We start from the raw sequence: 22,124 nt of genomic DNA on the forward strand, positions 1-22,124 counted from the left end.
AAATTCCAAGATACAAGAAATTACATGTGTTGTCATTGAAAAGGATAGAAAAGTCTCGGAAAAACGAGAGGAATGAGGGAATAAATAAGCATTAGTCTTTAATTCCATTATGTTACTAATTTAAATATAAAGTTTATTATCGACGAGCACTGATAGAAGAAAATTGACAACTGCTGCAAGATTTATATCTTCCATTTGGAAAGTCTGACTCAACTCGAGTCAACTTTTCACTTCCATTATGGAAGGTTGTGCACATGCTCATTAACACTGATTTTATAACTCGAGCCGACTCGAGTTGGACGAATCGAAGTAGGCCGCCTGTTCAGTAACACTTAGGTTAAAAGATTTTGGAACTCGAATAAATACTATAGTACTTGGCATAGCCGTGGTAAAAGAAATAAATTTCCCATGAGAGAAATTTAACCGCTAATTTATTTCAAACAAGATACAAAAAATGGCATGTGTTGTCATTGAAAGGAATTGAAAAGTCTCAGTAGAAATATAATATAAACAATAGTACAAAAAACAAAACATGAAAAACTTAACTGAGCAACACGAGCCCCGTCAAAAACAATGCATGATATCAAGAAGAGTAAGTATATTCTGCTGCACATGTGACACCAGTAGTGTTACTCATGTTATTACAAACCCGATAATGAGTCTAACTCACGGTATGTCACAGATTGCAGTTACGACATAAGGAAAATAACCGTTTTCATCTGTGAAACGGATATTCCATAACATTATGTACGTCTTTCATCATAGATAAATATATTGAAATACCCACAAACGCTTACAGTATAAGTATTTATATACAGATTAAGTTTTCATTGGAATAGTAAATTCGTTTCGACTGATGTATGATGATGAATATTGCCTAAATGAATGACACAAAAACCTTTGTTGGCACATGACAGTTTTAGAAAGAATAGTGTATGCGTTGCATTTTTTCAAACTGGTCTTAAAAGTCCACGACGATACATATGTCAGATAATTGCTGAAAAATATTATTTTATTGATATCATTCTACTTGTTTTCGCTACAGGAGTGTCTGATGTCGATATTATCGTCGTTTTAGTATAAATGGAGTAAATTAATGAAAATTAGAAAATAATGTTTCTGATATATACCTTTACATGGTTATTTGTTAAATAAATACCTTATATGACTTATGAACAAAACTTTTTAAATGTTGCTTCCGCAGAAATTGAATTTGACCTCACAAATGCGAATTCATCTTAGTATATGCGCTAGTTTAAATAAATTGAGTATAAAAAGTAAAATCACAAAAATACTGAACTTAGAGGAAAATCCAATCGGAAAGTCCATAATCACATGGCAAAATCAAATAACAAAACACATCAAAAACGAATGGACAAGAACTGTCAAATTCCTGACTTGGTACAGGCATTTAAGGGACACTTAAACTAGCTAATTTTACACAGAAAATATACCACAAGGAAATTCCACTTACCAAAATTCGCTCAAAAAGAATGTTCATAGCTTGCAGAAAATGACAAAAACACGACTCATGTAAGGCAAAATAGTGTGCAATTAAAAATCTTCATTCAATCTACTTTCATCTAATGAAATGACCTATAAATAGAAATGTTTAAACAAAACAAAACATATACCTACAAAAGGACATACGTTGTCATATTCAACTTTTCGGGACATTTTGATATAAAGTAAATTTTAGGCCAGTTTGGTCCAAAACTGAACATTCTCTTTATAACGGGTAAAAAACATTTCCTTTTTTTTTTTATCTTCGTCTGATTATATTCATCTTTATAGATTTTTTTTCTTATTCTTACCACATTTAAAGATTTCCCGACAGGTTGATTCGGTTTTATTTTTATAAACAATGAGTAAGTCGTTTCAACAACTAAATGTATTCATTTCTTGTACAAGCTCTCTAAATTCAATTTGTCGATTATGATCTTAATATTTCCACGCATGACATTTTTATACCTTTTTATGTATATGGTCTTAGCATTTTCCAAGGTGTGATTTCAAAATTATAGTAAATATTGGTATACACAGCTATTTTTGCATAGGTACTATTTTTGTACTAAAAATATGTAGTACTGGAAATTTACTCTTAACATTTATTACTATTTCTTTACTTTAAAATTATTGTAATATTTAGGTACTTGTATTTTACAGTACTTGATTTGTACTAATTATTTTGGTACAGAAATAATACAATATTCCATGTTTAAAAATCATAATTTTAAGAGATTTCAAATAGAAAAACTTTCAAAATGCTGGAAATGTAACGGTAGTAACCAAAAATCTGTAGTACCTAAATTTCAAGTACACATTAAGTACTGTAAAATACAGGTACCTAAATATTACAATAATTTTAAAGTAACAAAATAGTACTGAATATTAAAAGTAAATTTCCAGTACTACATATTTGTAGTACAGAAATAGTACCTTTGCAAAAGTAGCTGTGCAGAAATTAAGTTAGTAAGTAAATTTTATTTAGAGTCGGCATATACATCCATACCAGACAAATCAGTTTAAAATGTTTGTGCAAATGGTATTGTGACGTAAAAAGTAAAATCATACTTTAATACAGAAAATGCACAAAAGCTGTCATCTTCTTTAAAAAAAAACTCAGATACTTTTTTTATAAATTGACTAATAATGTCTACAGTAGGATGAAAGAGAATGTAAAAAAATGTGCTAAATACGGCTAAGATAATCTATATCTGGGTTAGGTAAATCAATAGTATTACGATATAATTACGAACGGGCATTTACAAAAATTTGACATATAGAATCCATAGAACATGATAACAAAATCAAAGGTTAGTAAAAAAAAATTATATTACATATTACTATTTTTCTTTCATTACTGGACATCACAATGGTTTTGGTAAAATAATGACGTCACAAAGGAAAAGTGGTTGTTGTTTGACTTCAATAGTCAAGACAAGACATATTATATTATATGCAGTGCCCTTTACAACACTTTTCTATACAAGAATTGAGTAATATCCTATTTTTAATATTTGTTTCGTATGAACAGCATATATAACGATTCGTAAATGAGTTTGCTTAATTGAACGTCTCTAAGTTTGACGATGTATGGTCTAGATGTCAGTAACATAGGTGTGTGGGTTAAACGTTCAACTAGAGCAAATCCGGAACTTCTGAATTTGTATATATCTCAAAACACTATTCCTTAGAATCTATTTGAACTTCGTGATTGTCTCATATTTTCCCCTTATAATGTGTTTTGCATTATACTAGTATGTCATCTACATATTCAGGAAGACATCAAACCATCAACTAACACAATAAGTACGTGATGTGACATATTCGACTGGAATCGACTAATTGGTTGAATATTTGTAAAATCAGGCCCAGGGCATGTATGATACTAGAGACTCTGTCAAAGATAGATATAGAAAGATGTGGTGGGAGTGCCAATGTGACAACTCTCCATCCAAGTATCAATTTATAAAAGTAAACCATTATAGGTCAAGGTACGGTCTTCAACACGGAGCAAGCTAAAAAGTTTGCATATGGCAATCTACAATCGTCTCGGGATACTAATTCTTATAAGGGTTTGTCAACTAACAGATAGTATGACACCAAACGAGAAAATAGATTTATTTTTTACCATTACGACCTGATGTTGGTATGTATTTTTACAATATGCCTAGCAAAACAGACCAATCTTTCGACACAGGTGTGCTTCTAGATTGGATAAGTCTTGACATATGATAAAAATTGAAACTTTGCTTATTTGCACCTCTGTTATAAATAAAATTGAGAATCGAAATGGGGAATGTATCAAAGAGACAAAAACCGGATCAAAGAGCAGAAAAAAGCCGAAGGCCACCAATGGGTCTTCAACACAGCGAGAAAATCCCTCAAGGAGGAGTGCTTCAGCTGGCCAATCAACAAACATGTGTACTAGTTCAGTGATAATGGACGACATGATAAGGTCCGATATAAAAAATGAACTAAAATTAAAAATCATACAAGATTACCAAAAGCTTTACTTCGTAAAATGTCTTTTAGTAGCATTATAATGGGCAGAAAAAATACCACTACTACGCGACTACCGTTGTTTTATACGTCATTTTGCTTAGCTTTTGGATCTGATGCAAACAAGGCAAGTCCTCCTATTTACTCATCACTCTAATGTCCATCGAAGCCATGAAGGACTAATGATTCGCCAAAATCTCATCATTGCCAAATAGTACGTTTGTGTATGTTATATTACATGAGTGTAAAACTATCCCTGAGTCTTTACAAGATACTTGTATTAGTACGATTAACTAACAAAGACAATACTATTTGACGCTGTGTTCGCAGGAACAACAATATACTTGTATTACGATAGAAACCTCACATACTCTTTCTCTCTAAAAAAGAAAAACGGTCACACAGGTTTTCAAGTTGGGAATGCGACGTTTGATCTGAAACCTGATTGTTTTGACCCATTCTGACACGTGATCTCTTTTCCTCGTCACCGCTAAGCTGTGGGATAATACGAACGATTATTTCGGTTAAACGTTATAACAATACTGTCAAATCTTCGGGTTTTACACCTTTCTGTTTACCATCAAGAGAATTAAAATTTGACATTTAAAAGTATTACCCAAAAAATGTATGTCTATATAAATGGTGATATTTGTACGTATCAAAAAAACTAATTAAAATTATCAAAATTATCAAATATGAAATAATTGAAATTGAAAAATAAACACCAATTATTTTTTTAGTTTAAAGTTAAATATGATCCAACATTTTTGTACCAATTTTATATATTTGGTCATTTGTTTAATAATCAAAAACACCCCACCAATGCTAACATATTTTGTCCTTGGCTTAGAGGGATTTAGACAGAATGTGTTGACAATTCAACCTTCTATATATCTGAACAGTAACTATCTAAACCATTAGACAACTTAACAAACAGAGAGACTAACTAGGCTATGTAGAATATAACTTTCACTACTTGATTGTTTTATATGCACAAATGCGCTATCATAATGAACAACTATACGTAAAAATGTGATAAACTTGTGTCATGACGTAGTTATATGGCTTATTTCTATTTTGCCCTTATCTTAATTAAAAAAAAATATCAACCGACTAATATATTCTTTGCTTGCTTCTCTTAATTTTCGATTGCAGTTGCTTACCAGGTACTTCGATCGACGTTTTGTCATTTCCATGCTCGAACATGATATTGTCATACATTTTTATGTATAAAGTTTACGTTACCTGGAGTGATTTTTAAGATTTTATTGAGTAACTGTACCAAATATTTATTTCAACGGTACTGCATGGAAAATTAATTACGAAAATTCACAAAAGCTTCCATTCTTCTTAAAATACTAAGATCTTATTATAAGTTTCAGAACTTTACAAAACTAATGTAAACGGTTTAAGAAATAAATGCTTCTTTTTGTATTTTTGTTTTGGTTGCAAATGTGTTGATCGAAGTACATTCTGTATGAAATTCCGCGCTTTATTACAAAAAATATGCGCACAGCTTTATAATCCAATTTCTTTCAAGCTTTTCTTTTATTTACATGTGCACTTTATTGTGGAAGCTCGTGTCATCACGAAAGTTACATTTCATTTTGAAATTAAGGTTTATTTTAGAATGACCCGAGACGGATGTTAGACTATCATACTAACATATTATAATGTAACATAGATATAATATGTGGTATGAGTACCAATGTCACAACTCTCCATCCAAATCACAGTTTGAAAAAGAATAACACTTATAGGTCATAGTACAGTCTTGAACATGGAGCCTCGGCTCACGCCGAACAATAAGCTATAAAGTGCCCAAGAAACAACAAGTGTATTTAGCTATTCGAACGGGAAAACCAACGGTTTTATCCATGAAACAAAAACGAGAAACGAGAAAAACCTTAAGAGCCATGTTATGTAACTTTATAGAAATGAAATCAATATTTTCCAGGATATAAGTTTCCTTATATCAAATATGTTACAACTAGCATACTGTGTATCTGGAAATATTTGACGGTTTTGATTTTTGATCCTCATGCATTCAATCATGCAAAATCTCTTTTTATGGTATATATTCTAAATTAAGTTTCATAGCTCAATTAAATATATAATTTCCTCTTTTATTTCCTGATTAATGTCCGTTATTTGGGGAAAATAATTTTCCACTATCAATTGTAAAGCCGGGATAAAAGTCTGAGTTTTATTTCCGTGTAAACGATATCGTCTTAAAAACATATTATGTACGGCACAAATAATTTTACAGGTACAAGGCACGAGTAAACGAACATTCATCAATAGTTAACCAAATACTATAGTTATGTATGAACGAACAGTTACCTACAGACAGTTACATGGTAACAAAATCAAAGGTTTGTAATTATTATCATTATGTGTAGTGTCATTTACGAAAACGTTCTATACGATAATTGAGTAATTAATTATTATATTCTTATTTTAATAAATGTTTCATATTACATGTATTGCATATTTTGGCTTTAACATTGATTCACTGATAGGGTCTTTGCATCGGAACTAAACACATTTATTTCTTAAAAAAACAGTTGTTGGCATGACACGGGTTATGTTCTTCTCATATATTTTATGATAGTATGATACTAAACCCCTAACGGGAGGGATTGTACCTGATATTCATATGATGAAGACATAATCTTTCAATCAGTTTAATTGAGGTCTGGAGCTGGCATGTCAGTTAACTGCTAGTAGTCTGTTGTTATTTATGTATTATTGTCATTTTATTTATTTTCTTTTGTTACATCTTTTGACATCAGACTCGGACTTCTCTTTAACTGAATTTTAATGTGCGTATTGTTATTGTTTTACTTTTCTACATTGGCTAGAGGTATAGGGGGAGGGTTGAGATCTCATAAACATGTTTAACCCCGCCGCAATTTTGCGCCTGTCCCAAGTCAGGAGCCTCTGGCCTTTGTTAGTCTTGTATGATTTTAAAATTTTAGTTTCTTGTGTATAATTCGGAGTTTAGTATGACGTCCATTATCACTGTACTATTATGCATATTTTAGGGGCCAGCTGAAGGACACCTACGGGTGCGGGAATTCTCGCTACATTGAAGACCCATTGGTTGCCTTCGGCTGTTGTTTGCTCTATGGTCGGGTGGTTGTCGCTTTGACATATTCACCATTTCCTTTCTCAATTTTACAGTAATTTTATCGGTTCACAAATAATTTTGCTAATTGAACGTTCCTGAATTTGACAATGCATGGTTTACATTTTAGTTACGTAGACACGTTGGCTGCTTAACGTTTCCAACGAGAAATACTAGGAAAGAAATTATAAATTTCTGAATTTGTTTATCACAAAACGCTATTATCCATGGGTAACGTGTGAACTTTGTGATTGTCTGTTGCTAATTTCGCGTGTATCTTCCGTATTTTGTGTTGCCAACATTTGTATCTATATATTTTCCTTGGGGAATTTCGGTACGAATCACAAACAAGAAATGTGGTTTCATTTTATGATATTTGATTTAACCTTTTTGTAAGTTTGTCATACAACATTATGTTTATTTAAATAATTTATAATTTAAAAATAATTGTCTGAGGTCTATAAATATAGAAAGTGTTCTAATCAACAACTAACATAATAAGAAAAAACTGTAAAATTTGTTGATTGGCACAAAAAGAAAGCGGTAAATTTGTAAAATTATGACATGTTTGATACTTGAGACATTGTCACATAGCTTGCAGGCAACAATCTGCGATCTAATCAGAATAATAGTTCTTGAAGAGTTCTGCGATTGATTGAAATCATTACATACTCACCAGACAAGGATACGATTTGACATCTCCATAACGACCAGATATTGCTGAGTATTTGTTTATCTCGCAAAGCGAAAAGACCCATCTTTAAGCATGAGATGTGCTTCTGGATTAGATGCGTGCAGACATTTGACATATTTGACTTCTTTGCCAGGCTGTGTGTTTTTTTTTTTAATTTAATGGCATTTAAATAGAATGCGATGCAAGACAAATAAAAAGTATCAAGGATATCTATACATGTAGAAAAATTGTCCACATAATTTACCCTCTGTTAATATAGAAATTAATATATGTTTGGCCTTTCTTTTTTTTTTACACTAAAGCGTAAACATATTTTTAAGTTGCTATAAAGAGAAAAAAAATCGTAAAAAATAAATACAATTAACAAATAGAGATACAAAATGAGAATGTCCATTATTTTTCGGCATAAACGGAAACACCTTGGAGGTTGAATGATATCTCGATTTTATCTAACATGTACTTACTTTGTGTTTACTTTATTGTATAAATGTTTTTGATCATGATGAAGTACTGTTACCATTGCGTTTTAATTTTAATTTGATGCTATTTTCCTTGGAATAACACTTAATATTTGTTCACGTTCAAAACAGAAGTATTAAGGCAATTATTTTATACTTTCTCATTTGTTGCAAATATAGTTTGATGAAAACGCTTTTTGGCACTTTTTTGTCAAGTAATTTTTCTCTCAACTCGATGTATACTGTTTATTGTTTCCCGATATCTTCTTATGACTTATCTTTAAAATTACATATGCAAATTTCACTCACATCAATTTCAGGTGAATTTAAATTCATATGAATCTCACGTGAAATTCACATGAATTTCATTTCGCATCAAACGAGCTTATACATGAAACTCACATGAAATCAATTTATGTGATTTTTTTTTACGTGAAATCCACATGAATATTTAAAAACAAAGTAATTCAATTAAAATCATGAAAAATATAAAAAAATAAATAAAGTTCACGTGAAAGTCATGTGAGAATCGTGTAAATCTCGTTTCACATAAAATGTATAAGCTTGTTTGAAGTGATTCTCACGTTAAATTTCAAACTTTCTGATTTGAATGGTGATTTTTTTCAGGGGTAAGGTAGATTTTTCACATCCAGACTTAGAAAGAAAAGACAATAAAGGGAATGACAGAGCTTTCATCTTATTATCTTAAAAAAGATTGACAACTAATTAGAAAGATGTCAAATGAATACAGATCAATAAATGTGTCTTTATTTCTGAAATAAGGTCAACATACGAGTAAATCGTTTGATGCTGTTGGGTGGTATTAGATTTGCACATTATATTATACGGATTTCACGATCCATTTTAAAATGGGTGATGATAATATGTCAGTTTCTTTGTACAAATATTTATGTTCAAAACTAGGACACGAAAATGATGTAAAAACAAGGAGACTGTGCTATACGATGTCTGAGTATCTGGGTCCTTACAATACAACAATTCCTAGCGGTAGTAAAGCTGAAGGTCTCGATTTTACTGAAAGCGATGTGGATATAATGTTTTTGCTGACATATGTACACGTTTATGAACATCAAACAAATAGCATGTCAATCGACACTTTTATTATATCTACTGAAGACACAGCACCAGGGTATGTTCGTTTAATATCGTATGGTTACACAACTCCCCTTATTCGTAAATGGTGTTTAAAGCAAGACAGAAACAAGCTACTACTGTCAAACAAACTCCTTAAAGAGAATTGGTTATCCAATTTTCCTTATGTTGCCTTTATCCATGGACCTTGTATAACAGATCCAAATAAAAGTGTTGATCATGCCTTTTGCTTTAGATGCACATCTTGGATACAGCAAGCACAGCCATGGATCCAAAGGAAACGTGAATGGCCCTCAGCAAATTTAATTCATAAAATAAAGAACTATGGTGTTTTGTTTGTAGCTATCGGCTGTACAGATTCACCAAATGAGGAAACTGAATGGCGAGTTTCATTCTCGGTTGCTGAAAAACAACTTATATATTCGTTTTCTCATTCACAACTTCTTTGTTATGCGTTAATGAAAATTTTGTTAAAAGAAGTGATTGATACAAACCAATTTTATAAAGATCAGTTGTGTTCTTATTTCATGAAAACGGTGGTATTATGGGCATCCGAAGAACTTCCCGTACATGTTTGGAAACCGGCAAATATTATTTTCTGTTTTCAGTATGTTATACAAAGATTGATATATTTCATACGAATCGAGTTTCTACCTCATTATTTTATCAGCGACAACAATATTTTAAAACATAAATTGACTGTTGTCCAATTAACAAACATTCTTAATTTATTAGTGGAATTCAACTACAGGGGTATATACTGTTTAAGTCAGTCTAGAACAATGTCGACATTTTTTCAGTCAAACTATGTCCAGAGGACATTACCTGCAAATCCCGCGATAGAACAAATGTATAGTCAACTAAAGATTTTCTTATTCAATAGTCTATTTAAAACTAAACAACATGTTGCAACATTAGATATGTTATTTCGACTGATCGCCTCGTACAAACTGAAATCGCACAAATTTCTGTATTTAACTTTAACAGCAATGGTAGCTAAGCATATAAGTGGGCGTGGTACAAACATTTGGGAATTAAATAATAAATATTTCTATAAAAGGCATAAGAATAAATTACCATATTTGCTTATTGGATTACAGAGTGATGCATTATCTGGATGGCTGAATCTAGCCACATACTTTTACTGTATGAAACAATACCAGCTATCATTTTATTTAACCGTGTTTACATTAAGGAAATGTCTTTCAAATGAAATAATATGCTTCCAATGTATGGATGTTGGTTTTAATCGAATCTTAACCAATGTCGAGCATGAAGCATTAGAATATGGTTTTATAAATGCTTTTCATGTCTGCAAGCGACACCTAACAGACAATGTAGAGTTTTCCGTGTTTTCGTGTATTTTTCCATTAGAATTAGAAATGGAAATTCGAATGAGAATAGCAGTTTCTAAATCACCGATCCTTTACGGCTTCTTTTTACGTTTTCTGTGTTTACACCACCTTAATGAACATACCGATGTATTATATGCTTTACAAGATCTATATGATTTAAGGAACTATGTGTCCTTTGGTTTGAATCTCATTGATTGGAATATTTGCATAGGACAAGCACACTATACACTTGGAAATTTCCAGATGGCGTTAACATTCTTTAACAATGTTCCTGAATTAGAAGAACAACTTTCTTTATTTGCATGTGTTAAACCCTTAAAATACAAAACATTTGCAACATTCATGATAAATCATATACAACTGAAATTATGAGTTTTAGTTGTATTAACAGATGGTGTATTGCTTGTAGAGTGATAAAAAGTGTTGCTATGTGTACTGTTACATTAAATCAAAATGAAATTTTGACATGTCTGTGTATCTTATCAACACCAAAACGTTTCAAATCGTATGTTTTTGTTGATTGTTTTTTTTTTTATCGGTTATAATCATCAATAACAAAATGAATAATGATGTGTCACAATAACTGAATTGAAGTCATACCAAGTCCATGATGAACGAAGTGTCGTTCCAGTAGTTGTAGGGTGAGTAACGGAGACATCCAGTACCAAGTTCTTTTTAAATATTTTAACAAGGTAAATTACGTTACTTCTCGACCTTATCATATACCGAAACGCTAAAAATAGTGAACATTATTAGCCAGTCATCATTACCACTCATTACATACTCATTACATACTGCATAGCCAGAAATTAGTAATGCTTTTGCTAATTAATATTCATAATATGTAAATGAGAATTGTACCACGTGATAATAGTTTGAACTGGACGGGCTTGATATCACTAAAATCTTTAAAATACGGATATTATAGTTGCCCGTCACAGAGTCCTTATTTACAATCACTTTGATATTCCCGTAAAGTTGTCAGGCGGTCAAAATCAAAACAATGAACGCGAATTTTGTGAATTAATTTTTTTCATGTTTTCGTGAGTTTATTCTTCTTGAAATAGGGGTGTTTTAATTTTACGTGGAAACCTACAGTTCTACACGTACAAGGTTTGGACTGGCTTATTCTTTGGACATTCAAGTTTCAAATTTCATCCCAGCAACCTGTTTTTCTAATGACCTCGTAAGCCAATTTTCAACACAAAGTCTGCAAATGTGACGTTTCACCCATTTCAGCCTGTATTTTACACTGCAATATTAAAAGCCTCTCGCTTCGATTTTTAAAATAGCTCAGAAACCTTGATTTTTGCAAAAATAGTCATTATGTTTCGTTTAGGTGGTGTATATTGTTGTGCATACTTATTTTCTGCTCCGGCAACCTGTCTATCACTTAAATTAAAATTAAAACAGACATTTTTTTTAAATTCCCTATCATTTTTAAAAATATAATTTCCGTGACCCTTATCCGATTTCTTTAGTATAATATTCAAATTAGCAAAGTGGCGTTGATTTCTGGATATAGTGGACACATTTATTTTAGTAGTATTAATTTTCGTAGATTGAGGAAAAGTTACACTTTCGCTGATATTCAATTTCGTGGTTTTGACAATCTTTGCATACAAAGCCTATACAAAATTGGAATTCGTTGGACATGAAAATTCATGGTTCATCTGTACCAAGGATGCCCAAGAAAATGGGCATCCAACGAATAATAATGAATTCTCAGTAGTAACTTGTTACTTTCATATTTAACACTGATGTTTATGGGACTAAAATAATCAAGTTATATATCGTGTTCGTCGTACCATTGAAATGTATGTTTAAAGTGACCTAAAGACCCAAAGGGTCGGGTGTTCTAAATATTGTTTTTATATCTCACCGTATTATATAATATTTTGTGAAAAACACATGTCACTATAATAAATAGTTTACTTACTTACTTATATTACAAATAGTATTTAATCTGATTTGTTTTATAGTAATACTAACAGGGACCTCTAACGGATGAAATCCTGTGATTCTGAACCTTTATGATAAGTTTTATAAATATTGTAAGGCAATCAGAATACTCAATATTTAGAAAATCCCATACCGTATAGTTGGCACCAAAAGACACCGACATAAATCATTTGAAACAATTCAATTTAGAAAAAGGAACGGTTAGCAAAACACTTTACGAACAACAAATATGACAAAACACTTTACAAAGACCACATATGAACCAAAGACACCAACTGAACTACAGAATCATGATTTAGGAATAATAATGTGGTAGAGTTAAACATGTTTGCGAGCGCTCAACCTTACTAACCTGGGACAATGGTCAGTTGAAAACGCACTCACTCATCAAACTTGTACAGCGAAAAACATCAAACGAAAACACTGACAGGACGTGGCAGGGTATAAGCCCACCCCTTGTTCCTCACGACAAAATAGACACTGAGTATTTGCAATTACTGTAAGCTAGTTCTAATCCAATAATAACTAATAATTAAAATCGTGTTTCTGAAACGTACGTAACAATCAGTACCTATTCAACATCAAATTGATTTTTGTGAAGACCTGATCAACAGTCAGAGATAACATAACATTGCACAATGCCCAAATACAGGTATTGAAAGATTGTAGAACCGTGAATGTGCATATGGATATAACAATGATATATATCAATTTGTTTTTAATTTACTGATTACAAAATAAATACGTATACCAAATAAAAAAATATTCAAATATCAAATTACAGTCTTGTGTATTTTACCTTTATATATATATATTTTAAATTTATTAATTAATTGATGACTTCAACAGAAGTTTGTCTAAAGTTCCTAGGCTAGGTAAACAACATCAACATAACATTTAGACAATAATAATTGCAGCCATACTTGCGAAACAAATTTTTGTTTCCATATCGGCCCTTAGATATTAGTGTATTTAATCAAACCAAAATACTTACAATTTCACTTAGAAAATCTATTGAAATACTAGTAAGACAAAAATACATTTTTTGGGCACCTTCCTTTACAAAAGTTTATGAATCTCTGTCCGCTTAGATAAACATTATTTGTATTTTAGCGTAAATTTGAGTATAATTTCTATAATTTTACATTGGTTTTGGCATAATTAACCTTGGCCGCCATCCACCATGCCCACGATCCAAAAGTTTTTTTTATGCTATGTCAAAATTAAAATCTTCTGGTTATAAAATCTGAACATTTGAAGTTGAAAACTGACAAAAAAAAATATCTCGCTTGAAATATTTAGGTAGATTATGATTCATGTTGGTAGAGAAATAATCCCACAGAAGGCGCTGCATAATCTGATAATTGTGCTCAATGGAGTTCTAGTATATTGATATGAGAAGATGTGGTATGAGTGACAATAAGAAAACTCTTAAATTTATGCTGTAAAAATGTTTTCTGAGGTTAAATTTATGCTGTTAATTAGATAAAAGGTTATAGGAATATGCACAGGTGATCTGTGTGAGTTTTTGTGGGTTTGCTTATCATTCATATTAATTGAGATTTTTCAGATCATGCACCACATGCTATTAAAAGTAAAACCAAAAAGAAAACTTCTACGTCGTAAAAGTTTACAATATTCGTTTCGGAAATATTCGTTAAGAGTTAGGAATTTTTATTATTCTACTACTTACTGAAACTTTGCCCACCAAGTATTTTGTAAATAAAGCATTCTCTACGGGCTTTGCAGAGTTTGAACAGTGACACCAATCAAAGACTGTAAGTAAACTACTTGTTGTTTCATACAAAACATCTTTTTTGTATTAATAATGTAAACTAGTCGGGAAAAAAACCCAGAATACAGTGTAAATACAGATTAACTTTTATAAATATTCATTAATATTGTGTAAAATAACAATACACAATCGTCATCAAAAACGAAACATTAATAGTAAGTGCTAATTATATACATTTGATTCGATTACTAACATATAAACCAATTATAAAGGTTGTACAAAAATAAATGCATTTAGTTTAAACAAATTGTCACATATTAGCACGTGGCAAATTGCCAAAGACTGGTTGATTATAAAATGAACTGTATTGTGGCTGAGCAGGTGCCCCGTACCCCTGCTGTACTCCAGGAGCCGACGGATAAGCTGGCGACACCTGCTGTGCTGGTGGATACATCATGCCGTACGCAGGAGGTGGGGCAGAATATCCATATTTATTCATAGGCTGCATAGGCTGCATATATCCTGAAATTTCAACACAAAATATTGTAAAAGAAAAATTGTTTTCATAAAACCTCTATACAATGTTGCTAATAAAAAAAAGTAATCAAACCCCTGCATACATATGCATCTGCCCAAAATTAGGTAATCATAACAAATCTGTATACCGTCCCTAATCAATATAATTACCTGGGTTATGACTGGTGTTTGTAACAGCTACATGTGTTCCTATGCCTCCGCCTGTTGTTGTCATTACTCTGCCTGGTCTGCCTTTGTTACATCCTCCTTTTATACATATAACAACAATGACAACAAAAATGGCTCCTGCTGCCAATACACCTATAACCAATCCTGCTATGGCACCTCCGGAACTATGAAAAATATTAAACATTTATAACGTTTACAAAAATTGAGAATGGAAATGGGGAATTTGTCAAAGAGTCAACAACCCGTCCAAAGAAAAGACAACAGCAAAAAGGACACCAATAGGTCTTCAATGTTACTAGTTTACTTTACATGTTCACGACATGAAAAAAACGTTAAAGTGTTTTTTTTTTACAAAACAAGTTTGAACACGCTATATTGCGTTGCCTGCTTTAATGGTCCGGTTTCCGCGTCTGGCGTACTAAATTATAATCCTGGTACCTTTGATAACTATTCAATTCCCGCCGAGAATCTTTACGAAAAAAGTTATAAAACAAGTATTACATAAAATTAACGATATTAATGAGCCATGCATGTAAATGAAACCAAATTCAGATGTACCATGTCAGATAAATGTACGTCTTACAATCGTTCAAAATGTTTAATCCAGTTATTTCCTTTTGCTTACAGTTTCTGAGAAACAGACCTATCCACGAAAAAAAATGTTTGACCAATGAACCACGCAAATGAGTTAAAGATCAGATGAACTCTCTTAAACCGACTGCATATCTTGCAATTATTGCATACAATTCAAATAGATGATCAAATGTTTATAGTTTGTGAATAATAGACTTAACGTTGACTTTTGAAAGAAAAGAATGAGGTCAAGTTCAGACAAACCTGGCAATCAGACATATACATCATAAATCATTGCATACAGCAAATATATTTAACCTTCTTATAGTACCCTAGACATAGTGTAATCTTATTATAAAAATCTAACCTTAACAAATGAGACAAGGTCAGACATTTACATCTTGTAGTACATAAACCAAAATAATCAGATCCAAACAACAGAAAAATTACCGACGAAAATTGAGATCTTTTAATATGAGGTATCTGTTTAAAATGTACAGTACTAGTATATAGCAACAATAATAGTCTACGCCGTCGCCGCCCGAGAACAATTATCTAGATGATTCCTGGATGCACTCTCCTAACATAGATATATATATATCTGAATACGGTAGAATCAATTTTACCATACAGAGACTAAAATAATAATGTTTATCTACGGTCAAGCTGATTAGTTATTAAAAAAATCCAACTTTTAAATAGAATGTCACTCTTTTAAACATCATGAGATAAGAAGTTGGAAATGAAATTGTCGTGACAAAGTCTTTTCAAAAACAATACGACCTTGTCCTTCCAATTGTTTATTTTAACTTTCTTGACATTGCTGTTCCATTTTCACCTTCTGATCGGTTGCACTTAACACAGTCAGGATATGAATCCATAAGAGTATTTACAGTAATGTCAAATGACCCAATACTAGTAGTATTTTCGTAACTAAACTTTAGGTATAGATACCATCAAACTTTGTGGCGAAAACTTTTTGTCACGGAATTTAACAGTTGAATCGACTAAAGTATTTCTCATAACATGAAAAATTGTCGATATGCATCAAATTAAGAATGGAATTGGGGAATGTGTCAAAGAGACAACACAACGACTAAAGAGCATAAAACAGCCGCAGGTCACCAACGGGTCTTCAATACAGCGATAGGTGTATTTCAGCAGTTTCGGCCCCTAGACCAAAATATGTACTAGTTAATGACGATGGACGTCATATTAAACACCACAATATATAAAAGAAACTAGAAATTAAAATTCAGAAAAGGTAACATAAGAAACTGAACAAAATGACACTGATACATAAATTAACAAAGAACTACTAGCAGTAACTGAAATGATAGATCTGGACCTCGATTAAATTGATTGTAAGATTATGTCTTAATCGTATGAATGTCATGTACAATCCCTCCCGTTAGAGGTTTAGTATCATACAATATATGAGAAGAAAATAACCCGTATCATGCCAACAACTAGTTTAAGAATAAATGTGTCTATTTCCGATACAAAGACCCTATAAATGAATCAATATCAAGATGGTTAATAACACTACAAAAAGATAACTCGGCTGAGCGTTTTAATCAAGTTGTATTGGTAAGGATTGTGTAAGCTTCTCGATGATCAAAATTAGTGTTATCAAACTGTTATATATCTAAAGATTTTTTTCCGAGAAAATGCGGGGTTCAATTTATTTATTTTTTTTGTATTTTTGTCAAAGGCTATAAATAAATATTTTGTCCAAATTTTATGAAAATTAAACGAGTCAAATTAATTTTAGTCAAGGAGTATGGTACCACCTTGAAGCCCATATGCCATTTTAAATGACCTGACAACAGTGTTGTAACTATATCTCTTCTTGATTAGTCTGTTTAGAGGTTTTAAATGTTTTTGAGGTGAATGCTGTTGTGTTTGTTCTTTGGGAACAATATTAACATAACAGATTGGATGGGAAATACCTGAACGTATAAGATGTCTGCATTTTATTTACGAATGATTTCCTAGTACCTATGATATTATTAAGTAAATGGTTAGACTAGTTTGTGTTATCAAAAACCCTGGTGTAATAGTTTTTGGAGTGGCTATTTGTCCGGCTAGCCGGACGAATAGTGCCAGGGCTATGTGTCCGGCCACTGCAATACGCATGTCATATAATGTGTGTTCGGAAGTGCGTGTTGTATTATCTTCAGTAGCACCAGGTGATCGTGTGTAATCCGATCACTGATTTCCAATGTTAAGATCATGGCTTGAAACGGCGATATCAATATTTGTGAATTTGACGATGGAACACGATAGTACAATGTATGTACTTCAAAGAATGATATAATCTTATAAAAGGCACTAAAAAAATTGAAATCACAAAGAAAATGGGAAATAAAGATAATTGATCGGAGAACTATAGAAAGGCTTTTACAATTGCATGTCTAACTGAATAAAAATTAACTTAGTTCTATTCCGAAAATGAATCTTGCAAGTAGCCCTTGAAGGCGGGAATAGAGGTTCAAAACTTGAAGTGGGGATGTTTGGTATAGGATTATGAAAAGTGGGGTAATAAAATACACGGGACATCAAAGATGGGATCATGATCAGGAGAAAAAAGAAAAGAGGAATTAGGGAAAAGGGAAAAGGAGCACACCGTGTCACCCCAACACCCGCAAATAAAATAAAATCCCCTCGAAAATTTCTGAATAAGATTTTAACAGTCTTGTTAACTTTTTGGGGGGTGGGGTGGGGGACATTATAGAAAAATCTCCCACCTCAGTCTCGCTTAAATTATGGATAACTTGAGGTCAAGGGGTCTATACTTCTCTTTGACAGCTACAGACATAATAATTTTGTAAATTTTTCAGGTAGACAAAATCCTCTACGTTAACTTAAAATGCACGAGTCATACACTACCCAAGTTTGTTTTACAAATGATTTCTTCTCTCTTCTTATGTAAAAAAATATGGCCGGATATATATGATTGTTTTCTGATTATTAGATACTAGTATGAAAACAACAACAATTAACAATTTCAATTACCAGTAACAAGATTAGGCCCTTACAATAAAGATTACAAACATGTGTTACCTACCCCCTGGTGCTGCTGAAGATAATATTACCTGATTACACGCACACACAAATAGTGAAATGCGCATTGTATTGGACGGACGATTAGTCCTGGTACTATTCGTCAGGCTAGCCGGACGAATAACAACTTCCATAATTTTTCAGTTATGCGTAGATTTCTTTCGCTAAAACTAATGCGTTGACTTGTTACATACACGAGCGAATCATGTAGTTATTATGCAATAATATCGTCGGCATGTATGAATTTTTTAGTTTGTTTATTTATATCGTAAAACAGATGTGGCATGATTGGTAATGAGACAACTCCCGACCAGAGACGAAGTTCGCAACACAGATCACCGTACGGTCTTTAAACTAGCGGTCTGACTTTTGCTAAAAACAATTATATACGAAAACAAACAAACAAATATGATGCGCAGCAACACCAAAAACATAGCTTTTGTTTCATCATTCATCATTCATTGATTTGAAATAAACATGTCTAATACTTACATAACATAGTCTCCGTAGTCATAATAATAGTAATAACAATATTGGTATCCAGAATATCCGCTGCAGTATCCACTACAATAGGTGGTGTAAGACCCGTATGTATAGCTGTACTTGTAGCAGGTGTCACACAGTACTTCGTCTTCAAAATAAAATAAGAACTATTAAACACAATATTTTGTACGATTATGTTGAAAGCTTTTAACTAACTCGTAAGTGAGTCAAAAATTACGAAACAACAAAGAGAATATAAACAGCCATGCACGCAAAGACAGCATTATCAAAGGCAACTCGTTTTGATCTACATTGACTGATTATAACGCACATAAAGTACTGCCATTTCAATTGCTTATATTTTCAATATGATTAGAGACTCAATTGATTTGAAATTGCTGGTATCAGAATACGGTTTAGCTTTTCTTTGTGACATTTAGGCTTCATGAGCTTATAAACACTTACATAAAGTGTTGGCTATGAAAATATTTTGGTCTCAACTTTTACTGAAAAGACACTGATTGTTATGATATAAAAATGTTATAATTACACATATATTTATAGCAGGTATATATATACCACAGAATACTCAATTCAGTTTTTTAGGCTTTGGTTTTTTTTACCAGAGAATGATCTCCTGTAAATGGCTATTCTATGTTAAGTTTTTGTAGAGGGTATCGCTTCGGAAAATATAACATTTCTAAACATATACCTTAGACAATACATTTTAATAAATATTTTATTTACCATTTTCTTTGATCTTTAAAAAACAAAATTGATAGGTACATGTTATTTCTAATATATTTTTTATTTTACATTATATGGCATCGATACTTTAAATATATTTCTCAATAGTGCTTATTATCCCATTGCATGCTGTACAAATATGGCTTATAGATAAGCTATAATTGTTCTATAATAGAGAGTTACAACTATATCATTATTTTCCTCATGTACAGTATATCATCTCGGAAAAACTGTTGCAATAGGTGTGAATTGAGTAGTTTTCCTACTTTAGAATCAAATTAATTTTTCATCGATCAAAGTTTATATTTTGTTTAGTTTGATAAATTCCCACTATATAACATGGCAGCTGCTTACCCTTCCGGGCACCTGAGATCACCCCAGTTTTTATTGGGGTTCGTTTTGCTTAGTCTTTAGTTTTCTATGTTGTGTCTTGTGTACTATAATTTGTCTATTTGTCTTTCTTTTTTTTAAATGGCGTTGTCAGTTAAGTTTCGATCTATGAGTTTGACTGTCCCTCTGGTATCTTTCGAGCCTCTTTTCTTCGTGTTAACTATAACAGTTTATGTTTTAAAATAACAAATTCATGAATAACTTCACAAATGTGTCGCTCTTCGGTATGTCTTCAATACTATGATTTGATAAACTTTTCGAGAAAATTATCAGCAACTACGTTGTCGTTATTTTGGTACGATTAACTAGATTATAAAACATACCGCAACCATTGCATTTAGTTTTTTTTTTTTAAACCCAACCTTGGAATGATATTCCTTCTGTTTTTGTCATTGATGTGGGACATTATATACTGGAATACTTTTCCAAGGTTTGGCTATGATTTACTTAATGTAATTACTACCACTGGGTCGATGTCTCTGCTGGTGGACTGTTAGTCCCCGAGGGTATCACCAGCCCAGTAGCCATTACTTCGGTACTGGCATGAAAACACGGATTTGTTGTATTATTAAAATTTGCTGTTAAAAAATGTTACAAATGATTATAAATTAAGGAATGTATCTCCCTCATGCAAAGCTCTTATTCTTTTCACGGATTTGGCTATACTTTTTGGACCTTTTGGATTATATCTCTTCGTCTTTTATATAAGCTTTGGATTTCGAATATTTTGGCTACGAGCATCACTGAAGAGACATGTATTGTCGAAATGTGCATATGGTGCAGGAAAATTGGTACCGTTCATGTTATTACTTGATTTTTGAACTTTTGTTAATAAAATTATGAGTTCTATTCCCTTTATATCTCTTTTCGAACAGCGGTGAACTGCTGTTGCAATTATTATTCAGCTGACATATGATATCAGGTATTCTGATGTTGGTATATGAACGAACGATAGGCTACTACACGTTCCCGGATGTGTAGACACTGACCCTTCCTGTAATACTGAAGTTATAGTGTATAAAGTGGTACATGTTGATTGTCTCTTTTTTCGATTAAACAATAATATGATCGTTACTGAACTCACCTATGATAAAAAGTAAGACTAAAATCGCATTATACATATTGTCTGTTGAAATTCATGTAGATTATTCTCACTATCTCAATATTGGAATTCAATATAACTACTTGGAAACTACATAAATAATAACTGTGACGTATAGAAATACAATGAAGCATTCAATTTTAACTATTTAAATATTACACATACATTTCGCAATAAGGTTGAATAGTTTAACACACTGTGTGACTTGCATCTTAAAATAAATAGTTGTGTAATATACAGGTTTTATATTTTTTGGCTTAAAAGAATTTTCATAATGTTTATTGTTCATTGGAACTAGTTTGACACCCAAAAGCGTGAAATATTTGTTTTTTTAAATACCATAATACTCAATCACCATTGTTGAAAATTAAAAGTCAATAAGATAAGCAAACTCAGTGGAATTATGCCAAAAAACTGTCAAAATGAATACTGCAAATTTCTGTTATTATATTGAAATTGGTATGATGTAAGTTTTGTAACTGTTTTTTTTTAATTTTTATTTAAAGTGGGCAAAACGTCTCTGAAATACAAAAAAAAACAGACCATAATTTCATTCTCATACTCATAACATTATTGTTTTAGATCTGTTTGTATTTAAACGAGAGA

General features: G+C 31.9%; 1 protein-coding gene across 1 annotated transcript; it reads right to left on the reverse strand.

The window, feature by feature from the left end:
- Positions 1-13,495: 13,495 nt before the first annotated feature.
- On the reverse strand, positions 13,496-21,686 carry LOC143082410 (uncharacterized). Its single transcript, XM_076258060.1, has 4 exons — positions 21,501-21,686; positions 19,289-19,427; positions 15,140-15,321; positions 13,496-14,974 (listed from the first exon to the last, which is right to left on the reverse strand). The coding sequence occupies exons 1-4, from the start codon at positions 21,535-21,537 to the stop codon at positions 14,763-14,765; spliced, it is 570 nt and encodes a 189-aa protein (XP_076114175.1). The 5' UTR covers positions 21,538-21,686; the 3' UTR covers positions 13,496-14,762.
- Between the last annotated feature and the right edge of the window lie 438 nt (positions 21,687-22,124).

Source organism: Mytilus galloprovincialis, chromosome 7 (assembly GCF_965363235.1).
Source record: "Mytilus galloprovincialis chromosome 7, xbMytGall1.hap1.1, whole genome shotgun sequence".
Taxonomy (NCBI): domain Eukaryota; kingdom Metazoa; phylum Mollusca; class Bivalvia; order Mytilida; family Mytilidae; genus Mytilus; species Mytilus galloprovincialis.

Excerpts from the sequence above, each read along its gene's own strand:
- LOC143082410 (XM_076258060.1), bottom strand. The coding sequence starts at position 21,537 with ATGTATAATGCGATTTTAGTCTTACTTTTTATCATAG. Across the intron at positions 19,428-21,500 it reads AGTCTTACTTTTTATCATAG|ACGAAGTACTGTGTGACACC; the intron begins GTGAGTTCAGTA and ends TTTATTTTGAAG. Across the intron at positions 15,322-19,288 it reads GACTACGGAGACTATGTTAT|TTCCGGAGGTGCCATAGCAG; the intron begins GTAAGTATTAGA and ends TATTTTTCATAG.